The sequence below is a fragment of the Furipterus horrens genome, unplaced genomic scaffold, assembly GCF_987537825.1.
Source record: "Furipterus horrens unplaced genomic scaffold, mFurHor1.1.pri manual_scaffold_11, whole genome shotgun sequence".
NCBI lineage: Eukaryota > Metazoa > Chordata > Mammalia > Chiroptera > Furipteridae > Furipterus > Furipterus horrens.
Genome location: NW_028327181.1, coordinates 85,148,418 through 85,168,607, shown reverse-complemented (window position 1 = coordinate 85,168,607; position 20,190 = coordinate 85,148,418). Strand labels below are relative to the sequence as shown.

Sequence of the window (20,190 nt, the reverse complement as noted above, 5' to 3'; positions counted from 1 at the left end):
AAATTCTATCTTTTCTTCTGGCTCTAGGGTTTCAGTTTTTAAATCTTTTAAATCATTTAAATCTTTGGTCCATCCGACCTTGCCATGTAGAGTGTATTTACCAGATACCATGTAGGGAAAAACTTATCTTTTCTACACTGACATTAAATTCCCGATTTATTTGAGTCTACTTCTGAACATTCTGTTCTGGTCCATGAATCTATCTCATGTAGGGTTCAGCTTTATGAAAAAGGAGAAAAAGACACTGCAATAACAAAACAGGATATGATAGGAAAAGAGTAAACAGATTCTGAAAAGGAACCAAATAAAACTTTTAGAAATGAAAAATAATCTAGGGGGAGGAAAGGGAGCCATAGTCTTCTCTTGGGACTTTCCCTAAAGTTTGTGATGTCATTTAACTTTTTTTTTTTTCTTTTCCCCTTTGTGGTATAACTAACTTCTCCTGGCGCAGGAGGGTAGCTTCCTAAAGTCTCAAGTTGGCCCTGGGACTCTGTAGCCAGAGCCTGGTGGTATCTACGGCTCTGAGACAACCAGGGGCAAGGGCACTGCTGTCCTCCCAAGGGGATAGGTGCTTTCTTGCTAGTAAGTGGCAGCTGTGGAATTCTGGTCCAGTTCCAGAGCCTGTCCCCTAAACCATACTAGAGATGCCTCTGGGACAAGCAGTCCATCAGGGATAAGCCAGGAAATGGATATGGGTGTCCATAGGGGCAGAGAGATCTGTGAGGGCCCAGGGCAACCTCAGGCTTGAGTGAGTCTGTCCACACTACCATTCTGTCCTGGGTGGTTTTAGTGACCTGTGAGCTTCCTGGAAATGTTTGGCTTTGATAAGCTTCCTCCTCCAACTTCTTTTTTAGATTACTACTTTTATTACTTGAAGTGACTTGTCATTAGAAGCAAGCTTCAAAATGACAAGATCTACCTAATGTTCTTCCTCCACAAATCTGACCTGAAGCCAAAGAGCTTATTAACAAAACTCTGAGTAATTACTAATGCTGCATGCCAGCTGAGTCTTACAAGTGACATCTTGGCAGATGGAATCATATATTCAGTAAAACTGGAGTTTTCAGTCTTTTCGTCCTTCTCCTCCATAACCCTCCAGCAAGGGAGGAGGAAATGAGAAAGAAGTTAACATTTATAGTGTCTGTGATGGGCCTAGTACTGACCTAAGTGTTGCATTCATTTTATTTTTTAATTATATTTTATTGATTACACTATTACAGTTGTCCTGATTTTGCCCCTTTGGCCCCCTCCACCCAGCACCCCCCCACTCCCTCAGGCAATCCCCCTACTATTGATCATGTCCATAAGTCATGCATATAAGTTCTTTGGCTACTCCCTTTCCTATGCTGTGCTTTACATCCCCATGGCCATTTGTACTTCTTAATCCCCTCACCTCTTCACCCACTCCCCACATCCCCCTCCCACCTGGCAACCATCAGAATGCTCTCTATACCCATGATTCTGTCTCTGTTCTTGTTTGCTTAATCTGTTTTTTAGATTCAACTGTTGATAGATTTGTATTTTTTGCCATTTTATTGTTCATAGTTTTGATTGTCTTTTTCTTAAATAAGTCCCTTAAGCATTTCATATAATAATGGTTTGGTGATGATGAACTCCTTTAGTTTTTTCTTGTATGGGAAGCTTTTTATCTGACCTTCAATTCTAAATGATATCTTTTCTGGGTAGAGCAATCTTAGCTGTAGGTCCTTGCTTTTCATGACTTCGAATATTTCTTGCCAGTCTCTTCTAGCCTGCAAAGTTTCTTTTGAGAAATCAGCTGACGTCTTATGGGAACTCCCCTGTAGATAACTAACTGCTTTTCTCTTACTGCTTTTAAGATCCTCTCTTTATCTTCAACCTTTGGCATTTTAATTATGATGTCTTGGAGTGGGCCTCTTTGCACCATCTTGTTTGGGACTCTCTGTGCTTCCTGGATTTGTATGTTTATTTCCTTCACCAAATTGGGGAAGTTTTCTTTCATTATCTTTTCAAATAGATTTCCAATTTCTTGCTCTTTCTCTTCTCCTTCTGGCACCCCTGTGATGTGAATGTTAACCTCTTGAAGTTGTCCCAGAGGATGCTTATACGGTCCTCATTTTTTTGGATTCTCTTTTCTTCTTGTTCTGATTTGTTGTTTTTTGCTTCCTTATGTTCCAATTCATTCATCTGATTCTCAGTTTCATCCACTCTACAGTTGTTTCTCTGTAAATTGTTCTTTATTTCAATTAGAGTATCCTTCATTTCTGACTGGATCTTTTTTATGCTGTTAAGGTCCTAAGTTCCTTGAGCATCCTTATGACCATTGTTTTGAACTCTGTTATCTGACAGATTGCTTATCTCCATTTTGTTTGGTTCTTTTTCTGGAGTTTTGATCTGTTCTTTCATTTGGGCCATGTTTTTTTGTCTTCTTGTTTTAGAAGCCTTCCTGTGTTAGTTTCTATGTATTAGGTAGAGGAGCTTTGACTCCCTGTTTTGGTAGGGTGGCCTATTGTAGTAAGTGTCCTGTAGGGTTCAGTGGCACAGCCTCCCCTTTCACCCAAGCTAGTACTCAAGATATGCCTTTTGTGTGGGTTGAGTATACCCTACTCCTGAAGTTGAGCATTGGTTGCTGTTGGCAGATCAATGGGAGTCAGCTGCAAGGATTGGCTGTTACCACTTACCACCAACCTCCGCCCTCCGTGGAGGATCAGCTGTGCAGGGGCAGGGTGGTGGTGCCCCAACGTGGTCTGTAGCCCTGGGGTTTCCCGTGGGGTGCAGGCCAAGGTCAGCCCCCACCTGTGTTTTGCCTGGGGCCACCCTGCCTGAGCAATAGTGCAATCTGAGATGACTGCTGCTTGTGCTGGGCTTGGAGATTCCCAGGTGAAGCCAAGCTGTGAATCTAGGCTGGCTGCTGCTGGTGCTGGGCCTGGGGCTCACTGAGGCCAGCTGTTGCTTGTTTGAGAGGATTTAGGGAAGTTGTGAAGCCTAAGCCAAGACCAGCCATCCAGCTTAAGTGGGCCCATAGTTGGGTAGGGCAGTCTCTCTGGCGATCTCCAAGATGGATCAAACAGTGTTAGCCCGGTTGATGGAGTCAGATATGGCACCACCCTGCCAGCTCTGTTGCTCTGTGGGGGGAGTGTTTAGAAAAGGGGCAATGGCCTCTGCTTGTCTTAATGCCAGACACTTTAGTTCCTCCCTTTATGCCACTGGTGCCTTTCAAGCTGTTATCCTGTTGCTGGAGCTCAGAGGGAGTGAGCCTGAGTAGGTGAGTCTGCGTGTGGGTTCTCTTAAGAGGAACTGCTTGGGGCTCCAGTAGTTTCTTCCACTGACTCAATCTCCGCTAGTTTTTGCAGCCAGAAGTTGTGGGGTCTTCTCTTCCTGGCACTGGAACCCTGGGCTGGGCGGCCTGGTGTGGGGTTGGGACTCCTGGCTCTGAGATATCCCTCCTGAATTTTTACCCACCACACATGGGTGAGGGACCAGCCGGTTCCACATCTGCAACCCTCCTACCAGTCTGGATGGATGTGGTTTCTTTAATTCTGTATTTGTCAGACTTCTATTCAACTCGATTTCTGATGCTTCTGAGTGATGGTTATTCTATATTTTAGTTGTAATGTGGCGGTGCAAAGAGGCGAGCCATGTCTGGCTAAGCCGCCATCTTGACCAGAAGTTGCATTCATTTTATTTCATCTTCATTATAATCCAAGAGACAGGTAGTGTCCTCTTCACTAGACAGATGAAGAGCCAAGCTCAGAGTTATTCATGGAGTAATCTGCCTAGGACCCTCAAAGCTGTTAAAACGCAGCTCCTCTGGACTCTGAAGTCTTGTTATTTACACACCATGCACTCCTAGACCTTCCAACTACTGATAAAATGTGTCTTTAGGTAAATATATTTCTAAAAACTGCAAGTAAAAACTTGATTTGCATGATCAAATATATACTAAGTAAACGTCATCTCAGTCAAAAAGCAGCCAAAGTGTCTTTTTTTTTTTTTTAGTGTTGAGAAATCTGATCACTCTGACACCAACGTAACAGATGCAGAATGTGGGCTGGCTAGGGGTCACACACCAGTAACAGGAAAGCAAAATACTCAAACTAGTATTTAAGTGGCACCAAGAGTGAAAAACAAAGACTGATTCTGTGCTGAGCCAGAAGCTAACACGTTACATCAATATTCTAATTCCGAAATAAATCGCAATTGGGCCCCAGTGGTGTGGCTCAGTGGGTTGAGCGTGGGCCTGCAAACCAAAAGGTCGCCTGTTGATTCCTAGTCACAGGCCTGGGTTGTGGGCCAGGTCCCTGTCCCGAGGTGTGCAAGCTGCAACCCATCAATGTAACTCTTGCACATCGATATTTCTCTCCCTCTCTTTAAAAAAATAAATAAAATCTTTTTAAAAATTGCAATTGAGATCTATCAAGCACTGTCTGGAAGATATCAGTTTTTCAAACTTTATGTATCATGGTCTGATTTAACTGCTTATGCAAGTTAAAAAAAAAGTGGTAGCTCAACTTTACTACCTTCTTTGCAAGTGTACAGTTCAGTAGCATTAATTATATTCACATTGTTGTACAACTGGTCTCAACTTTTTCCTCTTACAAAACTGAAACTCTATAGCCATCAAGCAACCACTCCCCATTTTCCCCTCCTCCTAGCTCTGAAAACCACCATTCTATTTGTTTTAGTTTTAAGTGGAATCAGGCAGTATTGACTCTCTCCCCGCTTCCTTTTGTGCCTGGCTTGTTTCACTTAGTATAATGCCCCCAAGGTTCATCCGTGTTGCATGTGTCAGATTTCCTTTCTTTTTACCAATGATTATTTCATGTATGTACAGGGTGGGGCAAAAGTAGGTTTACAGTTATTTGTATGGAAAATAATACAAGATTAAACCGTTTCACGTACTCACAACTGTAAACCTACTTTGCCCATCCCTGCATATAGCACATTTCTTTTACTCATTCATTCATTAATGGACATTTGGGCTGCTTCCACCTTTGACTATTGTGAATATTGCTATGAATATGGGTGTATGATTATTGGTTTGAATCTTGCTCTTAGTTCTTTTAGATGTATATACCTAGACAAAGGGCTACTGGATCACATAGTAATTCTATTTTTAATTTTTTTAGGAAGCATTTTACTGGTTGCTAAAGCAGATGCATCATTTTACATTCCCACCAATAATGCACTGATAATAACCTAATGAATGAGTCTGCCTTGAATTTTCAAACTATAGAAATGTGTATAATCTGCTAACACTTAGAATAGCATGTTAGAGAGTAAACTCTGTTAAATTTGTCAAATAAATGTACAAATCAGTTTATAAACTGGAAAGTCTTAATCCTGTAAATTATATGACCACATGGTAATGGCTTTAACAAAGCTTTAAATAAAATGCTGCGTAAATACCAAGAAGTGGTAACTTAACTCTTAAGGGAAGTTCTTGTCCATTGAGCTTAACAGATAAGACTCTACAGAGGAAATGGCATTCCATACAAGAACATCATGTTCGTAGTCATGAGGTGCAAAAGGAAAAATAAAAATTCAGTTATCACTAAAGGTGGCAGGCAATGAAGTCCATGCTGGATGTTCCAAGTGAAGGTGGGATTTTGCCTAAATGTTGCTTTTCCTTATAATTTTAAAAATTTGGTTTTATTTCTTGTAACTGTTTTAAGAGTGCTTAAGACTCATGGTGTTTCATGGTGGATTTTTTTTTTTTTAAAGACCAAATTTGACCCCACCATTCACATGAGGAAATGAAACACAAAGAGGCTCATGACTCACATCTCAAATTCCTACTGCAGAGGCGGAACTGGAACTGTAACCCCAATCCAGGGTTTCCTCCATGAGGGAGGCCAGCATAATTTACCAGGTCTCATCACTCACTTTCAGCCTTTAACTTTATAAGACTAAGGGGAAAAAAATGAACAAACGGTGTATTTTTATAAAGTCTAAAAAACCCCCCTGCATTAATGTAGTGCTTTGACACCCTGGCTGGTGTGGCTCAGTGGATTGAGCACTGGCCTGTGAACCAAAAGGTCACTGGTTATAATTCAGTCAGAGCACAGGTCCCCAGTTGGGGGCATGCAAGAGGCAAGCAATTGAAGTTTCTCTCCCTCCTCCCCCTCTCTCTGAAAATAAATAGTCTTAAAAAAAAAAAAAGTAAAAAAAAAAAAAAAGTAGTGCTTTGTCTTTTCCGAAGTACTTTCTTGGGCACCGTTTCCAAATACTGTTCCCATGTGCCTCCTCTGCCACACATCTTAACTTTTCTTGAGCAACAGCACTTCTGTTCTAGTTCCAACAGTTTCTCTAGCACTGTTCTCTAACAAAAACAGTTCGCAATGTTTAAATAAGCCCAAGTTCCAACCAAAAGTGAGCAAAAACTAAACTGGGAACAGATACACTATGAATGCAGGAACACTATATTTATTAGGTCAATAATTCATTTTTAGCAATACAAGTACAGAATATATCACAATGCTGGTTACAAACATACTTAGTATGGTTTAATGGTTACAAATAATGGTGGGTACTACAAGTTTGTGATAAGGGTGATATGAAAGGTCATTCTGACACAATGAAGAATTGCCTTAAAAAAATCTATCAATGACCTTAGATATTTCTATAGAAATTACTGTGGCACTATTAGTGGGGATTTTCATGTAAAGAATTGTTAGTGATTTGCTTTTAACTGTTTCATTAAGAGCTTTTTGAGTCTATTAAACTAAAATCCCCTGTTGCTTAATAAAGTATAAAAATAGTACTGACCTGGTAATATTTAATAAAATGTAGCATTCATTCACATCATAAAAGTAGAACCAAATTGAAAAGTTTCAGTTACCTTGGCAACATATCTTCCCATAAAAGGACTATACAGAAATGAGTAGTGTTAACACAAATGGTACCTGCAACAGTTATTTAGTGATCCAACACTTAACTTGTGCACCACAAACCAAGTTTTCTAGATATCTATATATAGCATATATTTTTAATCTTAAATTTTACTTCTGAAAAAAATGTACACTTCAACAAACTCACTAAGGCCACTCATGCTATCGATACCTAGGATTGCAATTAAAGAAGGGCATTATTTCATAAATCCTAAAGTACACTCCTTCAGATCTCCAACAGAGTAAACCGTTTTCTGCCTAAAACATTCCTGAGAATTGTGGACACGACAACTATGAGTGTTAAAGCTGGAGATTAATCTAAATGTCAGATTTAAAAAAAAAAAAAATTCCTAACAAAATCTGAGGTTTTCTAAAGCCAAGAGATGAAATATATGTTAATTTTTAGAGCAAAAATAAAGTTCTTAAAAAAGTTAGCACTGATTATAAATAAGTATTTTTCCAGTAGTAACTCTGCCATCCAGAAAAGGAACAGTTTGGAAGCATCAAGGATACTACTTCTGGGGGAAAATAAACACTCACTGGCAGTTAACTATATTTGCTACCTACCAAACCATTCTTTCAAAAGTATGGCCAAAACTTCAATCATGTTTTAGGCATATGTTTACTGTTCATCTTTCTGCTTGCAGTATAGGAGCAGCCAAGTGGCAACTCTTATTATTAATAAGGTTGCAGCCTCTGGACTTAATTTTCACCGTATTATGAACTCTTCCCAAACAGCCTAGGAACAAAGGTTTTGTGAAATACTTTTATTTTCAAAAATGAAAGCATACTGGGATTACTACAAAGCAATAATGAGTTCATTCTTAAGCAGAGACAGAGCTTTGAAGAAAAGGGTACTAATGCTTTGAGCAAAGTCACGTTTGGGGGGTCCATAAAAATTATGGTCTAAAAAAACCCAATCAGCCCCATGCAGACGTGACAGAGCACCCGTGTGGCACATGAGTGTTGCAGAGCTCACTACAGCGCCCAACATGAGTAGCACTGAACTTCAGGAGAAAGGCTTGAGTATGAGAAAAGAAATGGAAGTCAGAGGTGATGAGACCGAAGGCCCCCTATTTAACATTACTTTGCTGCACTTCCAGAAAAATCTTTAAGTTGGTCTAGGCTTCCTTACACACAACCCTACTACAGGAGAAAATTTTGTGTAAGTTATTGGCTACTGTGAAGTAAATTTTATTTTTTTCTTCGAGATTTTTTAACCCTAGAAATCATGGTGACATTTAGCTTTTGCTTATCCTAAACATTCCTACTAAAAGGATAAATCCTACACTTTAAATTTAATAGAGTATTAATTCTTCCTTCACTAACAGAAACTGGTAATCTTTTTTGATCGAGAGTATTAGCATTAGATCAAAGTGTATGGGTGTATAGAAAACTATATTAAAGTAGTGGTGATAAGGAAAAACTACCAATAATGGTCTTTTTAAAAAAAGATAAAACTGGCTGTCACTTAATATTACTACCCTGTGATCCTAGGCTTTCTAATATCATGTTGCTTTATCACTGAACGTGAGCTAAGTTAAGCTCAAACTGAATGAGGCCGTAAGTTATTTGCTTGATTTTATCCTAGGAAATGTTGTATGTGCACATATCCAAAAAATATAATTAAAAAAACAAAAAAACACCTCATATGAAAACATAAGTTTCAAAATATTTATTGAAAAACAATTTACGATGACATTCCTATACCACAAACATACCACAGGACTCTAAATAACCAACAAAAGTAAACAAAGCCTATCCTGAAAATATCTTTGGAGGTATTAAATATATAGGCCCATGAGGATAGAGCTGAGAAACTTAAAATTGTTAGTCCTTGGTCACACAGACTATTTGGTAATTAATAAAGAGATACCTCTTGGAATTAGATTGCAATTAACTGGGAGGGGGGAGGTGCAGGTGTGCCAATGTACTCTTCTCAAAATTAAAAAGAAAATAATTTAATGAATAAACTCAGGCTTTGAAAATCAGAGTTATCATCTTAAAATCCGGGCTTGTGTCAACTCTTTGGGTACTCTCCCAGTCACCCCCTCCTGAGGACTTAAAAATACTGGCTCCTAATTAACAAGACTGTAAATAACAGCTTTAAACAAGGCTATATTGGGGAAGTTCAAAACAATGTTTAAAATCAAATTTACCTGAAATATCCAATTAATTTTTCTGTACTGACTATGGTGAACAGTTTATTTTTTCTCCTCCCTCCCACCCCAACATGCATATTAAAAGAAAACCAAAACTCAACACACACCCACTCACCCACAGACTACTCCAAGCAATGAGCCAGGAATAACATCTCTAACAGCCAAGTCATAAACCCCTGAAAATAGGGGGGAAAACCCTGATTCTTAACTATAGAGGCACCAAGCAGGCCACTATAATAAGAACTGAGGTAACAGTAAAAGACCTTTTTGTTTCTTGGATTGCTACATGTCACACTTCTCAAATTTGAATATTACCTCAACATTAAATAATCTGACTTAAAAAAAAAAAAAATCAAAACCCAATAAACAGAAAGACAAGCTAGTGAAATAGATATATTAGGGGATTTTTCATTTGACTCTTGAATTTCAAATAAAATGACCTAGCCGTACTATTATCATAAAAATGAAAGTTTTCTAAGACCTGCTTATTTGGGGGCGTTCATTTTCTATTAATCCCCACAAAGCACATAGTAACCTAAAATTCCCATCGGGACAAGAGAAACTTCATGACTCTTAGCCAGTATACTTGTTAACTGCATTGATTATTAGGGTAACACTTAAATGAGGGGGACGGCTGCAGCAGATATTTATAGACTTGCTTATGGCATTGCCATCTGTGTACATTGACTAAAGCTATGCCACTTAAATTGCCAAATTTCCCTAGTTTGGTGTCTATTACATGAATATAATTTTTGCATTATCGCTTTTCATTATACATCTAAGTGAAATCATTCTACTATTAAAAGTAAATGCAGGGGCTAAAATAATCTAAAGCCTCTGGTCCAAATAACCCTTTAACCCTTTTTACATGAGGCTGGTCCTTTTTAGATCCTCCTGGTCCTTAGCAAATGCTATCAGAGCATCTTGCATTGTTGTACCAAAAGAAAAGAAAGCAAAAACCAAGAGTTAAAACTGCTGGCCTAACAGCTTTTCTACAACTTACAGATCCACACTGGTCCAGTACAGAAGAGTGTGACTGCCTTTCCCTTTCCTTAGAGCTCTGGAGTGGTTGTATCCACTTCTCTGGGTCAGGTAGCCAAACCTAAGTCAGGACGTCCCTCTTCTCTTAGTACTTCTGTTAACTTTTCTATACTGCATAAAGATTTTCCCCATGAAATTTTTTTACAGTACAGTACAGTACTGAATACCTCCACAAGGAAGAATTACCGGCATGTTAAAAAGTTGTTAAAATCATCTTTACATAATAAAAATGCAACTCTTAAAACTCTTAAATAGTTTTATTTAGGGATTCTTTTTTTCTTTTAGGCTTTCTGCAAAATGAAATATTTTTTAAAAAGGAAAAAAAAATGTTTCCTGTTGTTTGTTCTACTAAGTGGAAAATATGGGCCAGACTACTTATACATGCGGTACATGCTGAATATAACTGAATATATGCTTATTCCTACAGACACTCTGCAAGGCTGGGATCACCCAAATAGGGTCAATGGACTGGACCAGTGTTTCAATGCAAATTCCAGCCCCCCAAAACAACATGGTTTTGATTTCACAGTATGAATTCCCTGGAATCTGGGAAAAGGTAAATTAGTCAACTGAGATCATGCCTCAGCAGCTCGGTCCCTCAACATTCTGAGAAATCAGGAAGGACTGCACCACTTCCTCAGTGGACTGGGGGCTGGTGTTGACATCTTCAAGAGCATCGGTCACTGAATACTGTCGATCCCGCAACCGGTTCCAGTTAGACAGAACATTGTGATATTCAAACACTTTCTCATAATTTCCAATGGAGTTGTAAAGTTTAATGAGACCTCGGTAATCATATTCTAGTCCACTGTAGCCTTCACCAAAAAGTTTCTTGCCTGAAAATGAGCAAAAATAAAACAATTTAAAAAGCAAGCTCAAACAATGAAATAAGAAGCAGTTTCTACAAGACAATAGAAGTCCAGTTCTTTACTAGGGTAGCTTGGTTTTATTAATCCCCTGAAAGGAATAATAAATTAATGTCCTGTATCAGTGCTCACTAAGCCAGTCCTTCCCATAAGCTATCTCTAAGACTTACAAAAAAATTAGTCACCAGAATAAAATTTCACAGTTTGAAGGACTGATTTGAAGAGATCTGAAGTAAAAAAGAACAGCAGCACCTCCAACAATAGAAAAATACATATGCACAAAGCTAATCGCAGCACTCTTTATGACTGTAAAACATTAGAAACAAATAAAAATAAATAGGCAAATGACCCAATCAACCACAGTACACCCATTCAATGTTATATTATGCATTTGTACACAAAGGAGGAAAAGCTCTTGGTTATCTATGAACTGACATGAAATGACTTACAGAGTATATTGTTAAGTTAAAAAAGCAAAGTATAGAAGTACCTATGGTATGCTATTTTTTGTGTGAGAAAGGAAAAGATAAAATATTTATGCATCTGAATATCTGTGCAAAAGATTCACAGAAAGTGTAAATGAGAAACTAATAAGATTGGTTACCCAAAGGGAGTGGCTAAGAAGCAGATAAAAAACAACAGTGGGGGAAATCACATGTCTATGAATATACCTTTATATAGTTTTAACTTTTAGAACATCAATAGTTCACATATTCAGAAAATAAACAAAATTGGAGGAAATGTTAAATAAACAAATGAAACTAATTATGTTTCAAATGAAACATCAACCAGGTGGGGTGGAGAAGAGTAATAACCCAAGTAAATACTGAAGTATTCTGAGTATATACCTTCAAGCTAAAGACAGAGAAAACTGTAAACAAAGACTGAATTCTAAGTAGTAGATTTGTTTTCCATAGTACTATGGGTTAATAATTCTAAAACTACTTTATAAATATTTTAGGGTTGAGCAAGTCAAAATATGATGGATAATGGGGAATCCACATATAGAGAGATACATGATTTATGACAAAGGTCGCACAGCAGAGGGGAAAGGATAATCTTGAAAAAACTGGTCCTGGGTCAACTATATCTCCACATGGGGAAAAAAAGGGGAAAAAAAAAATTGATCTCCACATCACAAACGAAAAACCAATTTCAGGAATGTAGATCTAAATGTGAATGGCAAAATAAAGTTCCCAGAAGATAATCTAAAAGACTATCTTTGTGACTCTGGAGTAGGAAAAGATGTTTTTTCTTTAAATATAATTTTTGTTTAATTTTATTTTATCCTCACCCAAGGACATCTTTTCATTGCTTTTAGAGAGGAAGGAAAGGGAGGAGAGGGAGGGAGGGAGGGACAGAAAAAGAAACATCGATTTGAGAGAAAAACATTGATTGGTTGCCTTCTTGTGTCCTGACTAGGGATGGAACCAGCGGCCTTTTGTTCTACAGGACAATGTTCCAACCAAGTGAGCCACGCTGGCCAGGGCAAGGTAGGAAAAGACTTCTTTTTTTTTTTTCTTCCCTCTTTTTTATTATTGTTCTATTACAGTTGTCCTATCTTTCCCCATTGCTCTCCCTGCCCGGCCTACCTATCCCCTCTCCCACAGTCAACCTTCACCCTGTTGTCCATGTCCATGGGTCAAAGGAAAAGATTTCTTGAACAGAATACAAAAAAGTGCTAATCATAAAAGAGAAGACCAATATATCAGATTACATTAAGATATGCAACTTCCAGCCCTGGCTGGTCTGGCTCAGTGGACTGAGTGCCAGCCTGCGGACCGAGAGGCCGCCAGTACGATTCCTGGTCAGGGCACGTGCCTTGGTTGTAGGCCAGGTCCCCAGTTGGGAACGAGTGAGAAGCAACGAACTGATGTTTCTTTTACACAGTGATGTTTCTCTTCCTTTCTTTCTCCCTCTTTTCTCCTCTTTTTACAAATAAATATAATCTTAAAATATAGAACTTCTGTTCTTTGAAAGGCACCATTATGAAAAACAAGCAGTAAAGTGAGAATTATCTGCAACACATATAACCAACAAAGGGTTTGTTATAGCCATATTATATAAAAAGCTTCTCTAATAAACCAGTATGAAAATGATAAATAATTCAATAAAAAAGTGGGAAAGTATCTTTACAGGTACAACATTAAATGATGATCACTGGAAATAATCCAAATGTTCTGAATATTCATTAACAGTAGAACAGATAAACAATAATATACTCATCCAATAATATATTATTATAGCACTGGAAATGAACAAGCAGTAGTGATCTGGAACAACACAGATGACTTTCATAATTCATGTTTACCAAAAGAAACCAGACATAAAACACGTCAACCTGATTTATGATGTTAAATCCAGGAGAAGTGAGGGAGTAGTAATTACATAACAGCTTAAAATAACTACTTTTGCCTATACTTGACACTGTCATACTTCTTCATACTGTTTTAACATCAATGTATCATGTTTAGCCAGCCCTGGCTGGTTTAGCTCAGTGGATTGAGCGTCGGCCTGCGAGCTAAGTGTCGCTGGTTCGATCTTCCAGTCAGGGTACATCAGAGAAGGAAAACTCTGACTCCAAAAAACCTCCGCTGCCTTGCGGCATACCTCTTCAGGGGAAAGGCTAAGGGAGTAAACCCCGACAGAAAATCCGGAGCCGGAGTCCCTAAGGCGGTTTGACGTTGTAGTCAACACCGGCAACTCCTGCGGCGCACCTGAAGCCAAGCTGTATTGACTCCGTCTTTCCCTTGGACCCTTCAGCTGCGAAGAGAGGGGGGGTCTGCTGCATGGGCAACAGCAGACCCTCCATATCACCCTGCCCAGGCTCTGTAGCTTCAGCGTCATCGCAAGATGTCGATTCAACACGGGAGGAGACAGATACGATGTCACTCCCGAGTCGGACTGCACAGCCATTCTCGGCGGTGCAGATAGACTCTTAAGAAGCTACACCATCGTCTCTCGAGACGGACGGCTGCCGACGACGATCATGTTTAGCAAAATGTTTCAAATGATTTTTGGGTGGTTCTTGGAAATACTTGGCAGCTCTGAACTCATCTAACTCTTGGTAATAACATTTTCCCTATACAACATATAAGACATATTGGCCTCTATTCAACTGACCAAGAAAATTTTAAAATTAACATACCAATCGCTATAGATCGCAAATAAAGTTTCTCAGCATTTTCATACTGATTCATGTCATAATTATATAAAGAAGCCAGATGTCCCACTGAGAGGGCTACTTCATAATCTTCTTGACCAAGAAGCTGCTCCTTAATCTGAATTGCTTTGATGTGCATTTCTTCAGCTTCCTGAAAAAAAAAATCATTAAGCCATATGAACCACTTGATTGTACTTTTTCTTATGTCAGCAATTCTTACCCAATGAGCAAGCTCCTTCTAAATGCCTGAGACGTGTTATGGATGGCATAAGGTAATCAGATCAGAGAATATTCCATGCTATTCCAATTTACCTATGGGAAGCATCACTGGATTTGGGAAGCTGTGTACATAACCTGATCATAGTAATAGTGTTCTATGCCAAAAATGACAAGAATAAAACTTATCCTGGTAATAAAGTTGTTAGATTAAAATCAACTTTAAAACATACTAAAATGAAAATTACTTCTTTAACACACTCCAAAATTTAACTGAGCCTTGTAAAGCTTCAAACTCCATACTACAGTATGTTAATTTATACAAGAATACTCTTTTATTTTTTTGAGTTTTGGCAATTTTTATTCTGACAAACTAAACTCAGGTTAAGTGAGGGATAAATAGATTGAGTTTCAGGTAAAATAAATGTCTTAGGAAGCTGCTCTCATCCTTTCCTTATTGTGACTCCAAAATGGATAGTACTAAAAATGTATAACCTAAAATTCTTTTAAAAAGTTTTAAAATTGATTTTGAGAGAGAAAGGGAGAAATAGGGGGGAGGGAGAAAGAAACACTGATTAGTTGTTCCACTTATTTATGCACTCATTGGTTGATTCTTGCATGTGCCCTGACCGGGGACTGAACCCACAACACCTTAGTATATCCAGATGATGCTCTAACTAACTGAGCAACCTGGCCAAAACTCAAAATTCTAAAAGGTAACTGAATTTAGTAAATATTTATCGCTACAATTAATAATACTTGCAATATCTGACATTTCTTTCATACCCACTATGTGCCAGGCATTCTGCCACATGTTACACTTAACCTACCTAAGAGCTATGTTTTAAGTCTAACAAGCCTTCATGATTTGATATTACAGTATTTATTTTTCCATGGTCTGGATTTTAAAATATATTTTGACTATGTTGTTTTATTTTAGGTATTTTCTTAATGCTTTTTTAATGAAATAAAGTAGGAGTAAAATAAATGTATACTGAAGACATATTATTTAAGATTATTACTTAAGATTTAGACAGAAAAATAGAGTAAAACATGTTTCTACCTTAAATTTTCTCATTGACTGATAAAGTCTTCCAAGGTTTCCATAGTGTTTTGCAGTCTGTACATTAAATTCCCCAAAAGCTTTTTTAGCTAGTTGGAGTGAAGATAGGTGCAAATCATGAGCTTCCTGAAGCAGCCTCTGTTCAGTTTCTTTATTATGACAGTCAATTGCAATCTCCTCTAAAATAAGTGCTGAATAAGAAAGCAATGAAATTAGTGCACTTCAAAACCATCTATGAAAGCTAATCTGAACATATAATTTAAAAATTAAATTCTATAAATGTTTGTTATGTATATTTATATGTGGATATAATCTAAAACTGGTAAAGAAGTGTCCTACTTTACTGAAAAATACAGTTTGGTGGAGCACATTCTATTTTGCATAGTATAATGAATTACAAATTTAAGAAAAACAATGGTATACATAAAATTGTTTTATAAAATTAATTTATATTGTACTAGACTTATATATGTTGCTGATGTGAATTTGCTTTTTAAAGAAATTAAAAGAAAGAGGCAAAAAATTTAAAGTTATGAAACCGTGTCAAGGAGAACCTAAGCATAGTTGAAAATGTTGAAACTACACTTTTGTAAAATATAACCTTTAACCAAATACAACTAAAGGAACTGGTTTCCTCCTACTCACCTGACCAACCGAATCAGGGAAGAAGATTTCAATTTCAAAGTCACATTCAAGGTTTTCAAATTTCACATAAAGTCTTAAAAATAGTCTTTTACCAGGTAATTTTATTTCTAGGGAAACTGTCCATGTCCACAAAAGTAAAAGAGATTAAGTTCACTGCAGCAATTTTAAAGAACAAAAGGTTAAAAACAATATAAAGGTCCAAAAACAGGTGAGGTTAAAAATATTAAGAGAAAAGGATATATAACTACATGTACTGATATGGAAAAATGGTCATAATATATTAAGTGAAAAAAAGATTACAAAACTAAGAAATAAATGTATTCATTTATTTCAGTCTTTAAAAAAATAAAAAGTCTAAAAAAATTTCACCAAAATGTTGATTCTGGATTGGTGAGATTTATGGTGACTTTTTTTCTCTATTTAACTTATTTTATTTTTAAAGATTTTACTCATTTATCTTTAGAGATGGAAGGGAGGGAGAAAGGAGAAAAACCTCGATGTGCGAGAGATACCATCAACTGATGCCTCTTGCACGCCCCCAACTGGGGACCTGGCCCACAACCCAGGCATATGGCCTGACCAGGAATCGATCCAGCAACCTTCTGGTTCACAGGCCAGTGCTCCGTCCACCAAGCCACACCAACCAGGGCTCTCTTTTCTATTTAACTTTTAATTTTTGACACTGATTGTGTATTACTTGTGTAACTTTAAAAATGCAAAGTGAGAGGAAGGAAAATACCCAGTTCCAGAATTAAGGTAAAATTTACCCAATATGCATTGGGTTACCACATGGGTGACCCGATTATGTCGGCTAAATAAATGCCTTTAATGAAAGGGGCTTGGTAGTGATTATATAAAAAGTTAAAATAAAAAAGAAAGTGGTGTTTGTTAAAAGCCTTGCAACATTAAGGATAATGTGACATCCAGCTGAGTTTCAGAATCCTGCTCTATAAAGCTGAAGGTATGTGAAAACCCATCTTCAGTTTGCTATCCATGTTACTGTGTAATAATCATTTGTGTTATACATGAATGAATACATGTAAATAGCTTATAAACAATGTTATATGAGAAGCAAACAACCTTTCATTATGAACTACTGGAAATTCTTATGTGGAGTTGCAGGCAAATACTTTAAATCAGTGAATTGGCCATTTAATATGTAGATACAGTCTAATCTTAAGCACTGCCCCTGAAGAAATAAGCAAATACCACTATTTTATACAAGATATCATCAATTAGAAAATATCAAACATCTATTACAATTGACAGCTAAAGAAATCTAAATATATACATTTATACAAATATAGATATACATAGGAGACTAAATTACAAAGGGGTACCTTTCACCCTCTTTGAAGAAGCCAAAAGAAGATGATCTTCAGGTAGGATGTGGGTAATGATACCAATAGCTCTTTCTGCATGAAATCTGTAATACAGATAGACACATTCTGACATTTCTTTTTTTCCCTGTTCTTCCCTCTCAGGCCTTCGTATCTCCCTCCCTCCCTTCAACACTGAGTCATCAAAATTAAACCTTCAGCCTACCATTTGGACAGAATGAGCAATACAGGTAGATATATGTAGATATATATTCTAATATTTCTTTTCAGTTACAGTTATTTATATTAATTATAATACTGACAGAATTTCTAAAACTATCTGTGGTAAAGGACAAGTTTTTTGTTTAAATTTCCATCTGCTTTTGAGCTGAACTTTTAGCATCCAATGGATTTCCATCTCCCTCAGAATAAACTGAAGTTATTACAGCCTACGAGGCTCAAAATAATCTTTTACTGGGCTACTTCTCTAACCTCATCTTCTGCCATCTGCAAAAACAACCCCCTCGCCCTGGCCGGTGTGGCTCAGTGGACTGAGGGCCGGCCTGTGAACCAAAGGGTCGCCGGTTCAATCCCCGGTCAGGGCACATGCCTGGGTTGCGGGCCAGGTCCCCAGTTGGGGTCGCACGGGAGGCAACCACACATTGATATTTCTCACCCTCTTTTTCCCTCCCTTGCCCTCTGACAATGAATAAATAAAATCTAAAAAATAAATAAAATAAAATTTAAAAGAAGTAAAAAGCCCCCTCGTCCCCCTCTAGTCACATAGGCCTAGTGGTTTTCTGAGTACGCAAGTCATATTCTTACCTAGGACTCTTACACTAGATTACTGTCTCTCTGAAATGCTCTTCCCCTGAATATCCACATGGCCCACTCCTCACTGAACAGCCTTTCTAGACCAACCTATACAAAAGTCCCTAAATAACTTACCATCACTCTCTGAACTCTTAGCTTACTTTATTTTCCCCGGCATGCATCCTCATCTGACATATTTGGTTATTTGTTTATGGACTATCTCACCAAACAGAAGATATTTGTCTATCTTATCTGCCAGTTCCTTTCAAAAAATTCTAAGCCTTCAATCTCCATCTTCCAAGTAATCATTACTTTATTACATTAGATGTCTTCTACTTCTCTAATCATCTATTTAATAGTTTAATCTGCTGTTTAACTCGTCTACTGAATTTTAATGTTACTCTTTTCTAAATCTAGCTATTATATTTTATTTTGTATGAAGTTCTTGTATTAAGATGTTAATTCACACCACAATTCACCTATTTGAAGTGTACAATGCAATGGTTTTTAGTATATTCAGAGTTGTGTACTCACACCACAATCAATTTCAGAATACAGTATTCCCTCACTTATTGTGGGCATTACATTCTAGACCCCCCCACCCCCGCGATAGGTGAAAATCCGTGAAGTAGGAACCTTACATTTATTTTAGTATTTATATATATTTTAAGGCTTTATAAACCCTTCCCACACACTTATAAACCGTTCCCAGTCCCTTACTAACCTTTCCCACACTTTTATAAACACTACTTATGTTCTTAAACATATTCTACACTCTTAAACCCACGTAACTTTAACAACATATGTATGCAGTACCACAAAATCCCGCGATATAGAGAAAATTCCGGGATAAATAATTAAATATAATGTTTTTTAAAAATCCCGCGATACAGTGAGGCCGCGATAAGTAAACCGCAATATAGAGAGGGACTCCTGTATTTCCATCACCAAAAAAAGAAACCCTATGCCCATTATCAATTACCCTACATTTTCCTCCAACCTCCCAGCCCTAGGTAACCAGCCACCCTTTCCTCCTATCTCTATGGATAAGCCTATTCTGGATATTTCATATAAACGTAATCATACAACTATTGTCCTTTGTGACTGGATTCTTTCTCTAAGCACAATGTTTTCAAGGTTCATCCATTCTGTAGCATGTATCAGATGTTTTGTTTTTCCCTCCAAAATATTACTGATTCCTTTTTTATATCAGTCAGTAAATGTTTTCTGCAGAGGACTAGATAGTAAATATTTTAGGTTGTGTGGGCCACATACTCTGTCCCAACTACTCGACTCTACTGTTGTAAAATGAAAGCAGCCAGACAGTACCTGAGGGAAGGGAGCATTGCTATGCTCCAGCAAAACTTTATTTTGCCTGCAGGTCACCGTTTACCAACCTACGTGTGTATCTTTAATTGTTTAAGGATACTTAATTACAGTTATCTACCAAAAAGTTCTGTTAAGCAGTCTTCTTAGGGTACCAATCCTATTCATTATGCCTGCTGACTCTCACTCATAGGAAATGTTTCCTTACTTATTTTTAATATTTTAAAATGGTGAGTTCATCTTAGGTTGAGCTAGATCTATGGGAAGTCTATATGGTTTGGGCTGAGGGTTAATTATTTCCAAGCATTTTAATTTTCCCCTAAAAGGCATCCTAAGGAAACTAGTAGTCTCAGAGTACGTTTCATTGTTTTGCTCAGTTTGGGGGTTCCTGCATGCATGGTGCCCAAACACAAGAGTGCTACATGTCTTTAGTTAAAATTCCCCTATGAGGAGTTTATGGCAAGTTTCCAGTCATCTCTCTTGCCAGTAGGCAATATTTTTTTCCTAGTCTACTCTTTCCCTGAGAGTGTAGCCTTGATCCTGACTTCATGTGAGGGTTTCAGTTCTAACTCACAAATTCCTGTGGGCTAAATGCTTTGTCTCTTAAACCCAGGACTGTTGTTAAACCAATATTATAGCAACTTATAAGCTTTCCCACCACTCCAGAGCATTATACCAATTTAGATTTTAGTCCATTACTGGCCCCG

At 37.6% G+C, this 20,190-nt stretch overlaps 1 protein-coding gene across 1 annotated transcript in view; it reads right to left on the bottom strand.

The window, feature by feature from the left end:
- Positions 1-10,225: 10,225 nt before the first annotated feature.
- Positions 10,226-20,190, bottom strand: part of APPBP2 (amyloid beta precursor protein binding protein 2) — a 46,334-nt gene continuing 36,369 nt past the window's right edge. The window contains exons 10-13 of the mRNA XM_090291766.1: positions 17,366-17,451; positions 15,381-15,571; positions 14,087-14,252; positions 10,226-10,908 (exon numbers count right to left, since the gene is read on the bottom strand). Coding sequence (XP_090147892.1) covers positions 10,655-10,908; positions 14,087-14,252; positions 15,381-15,571; positions 17,366-17,451 — 697 coding nt within the window. The 3' untranslated portion in view covers positions 10,226-10,654. The remainder of the gene's footprint in view (positions 10,909-14,086; positions 14,253-15,380; positions 15,572-17,365; positions 17,452-20,190) is intronic.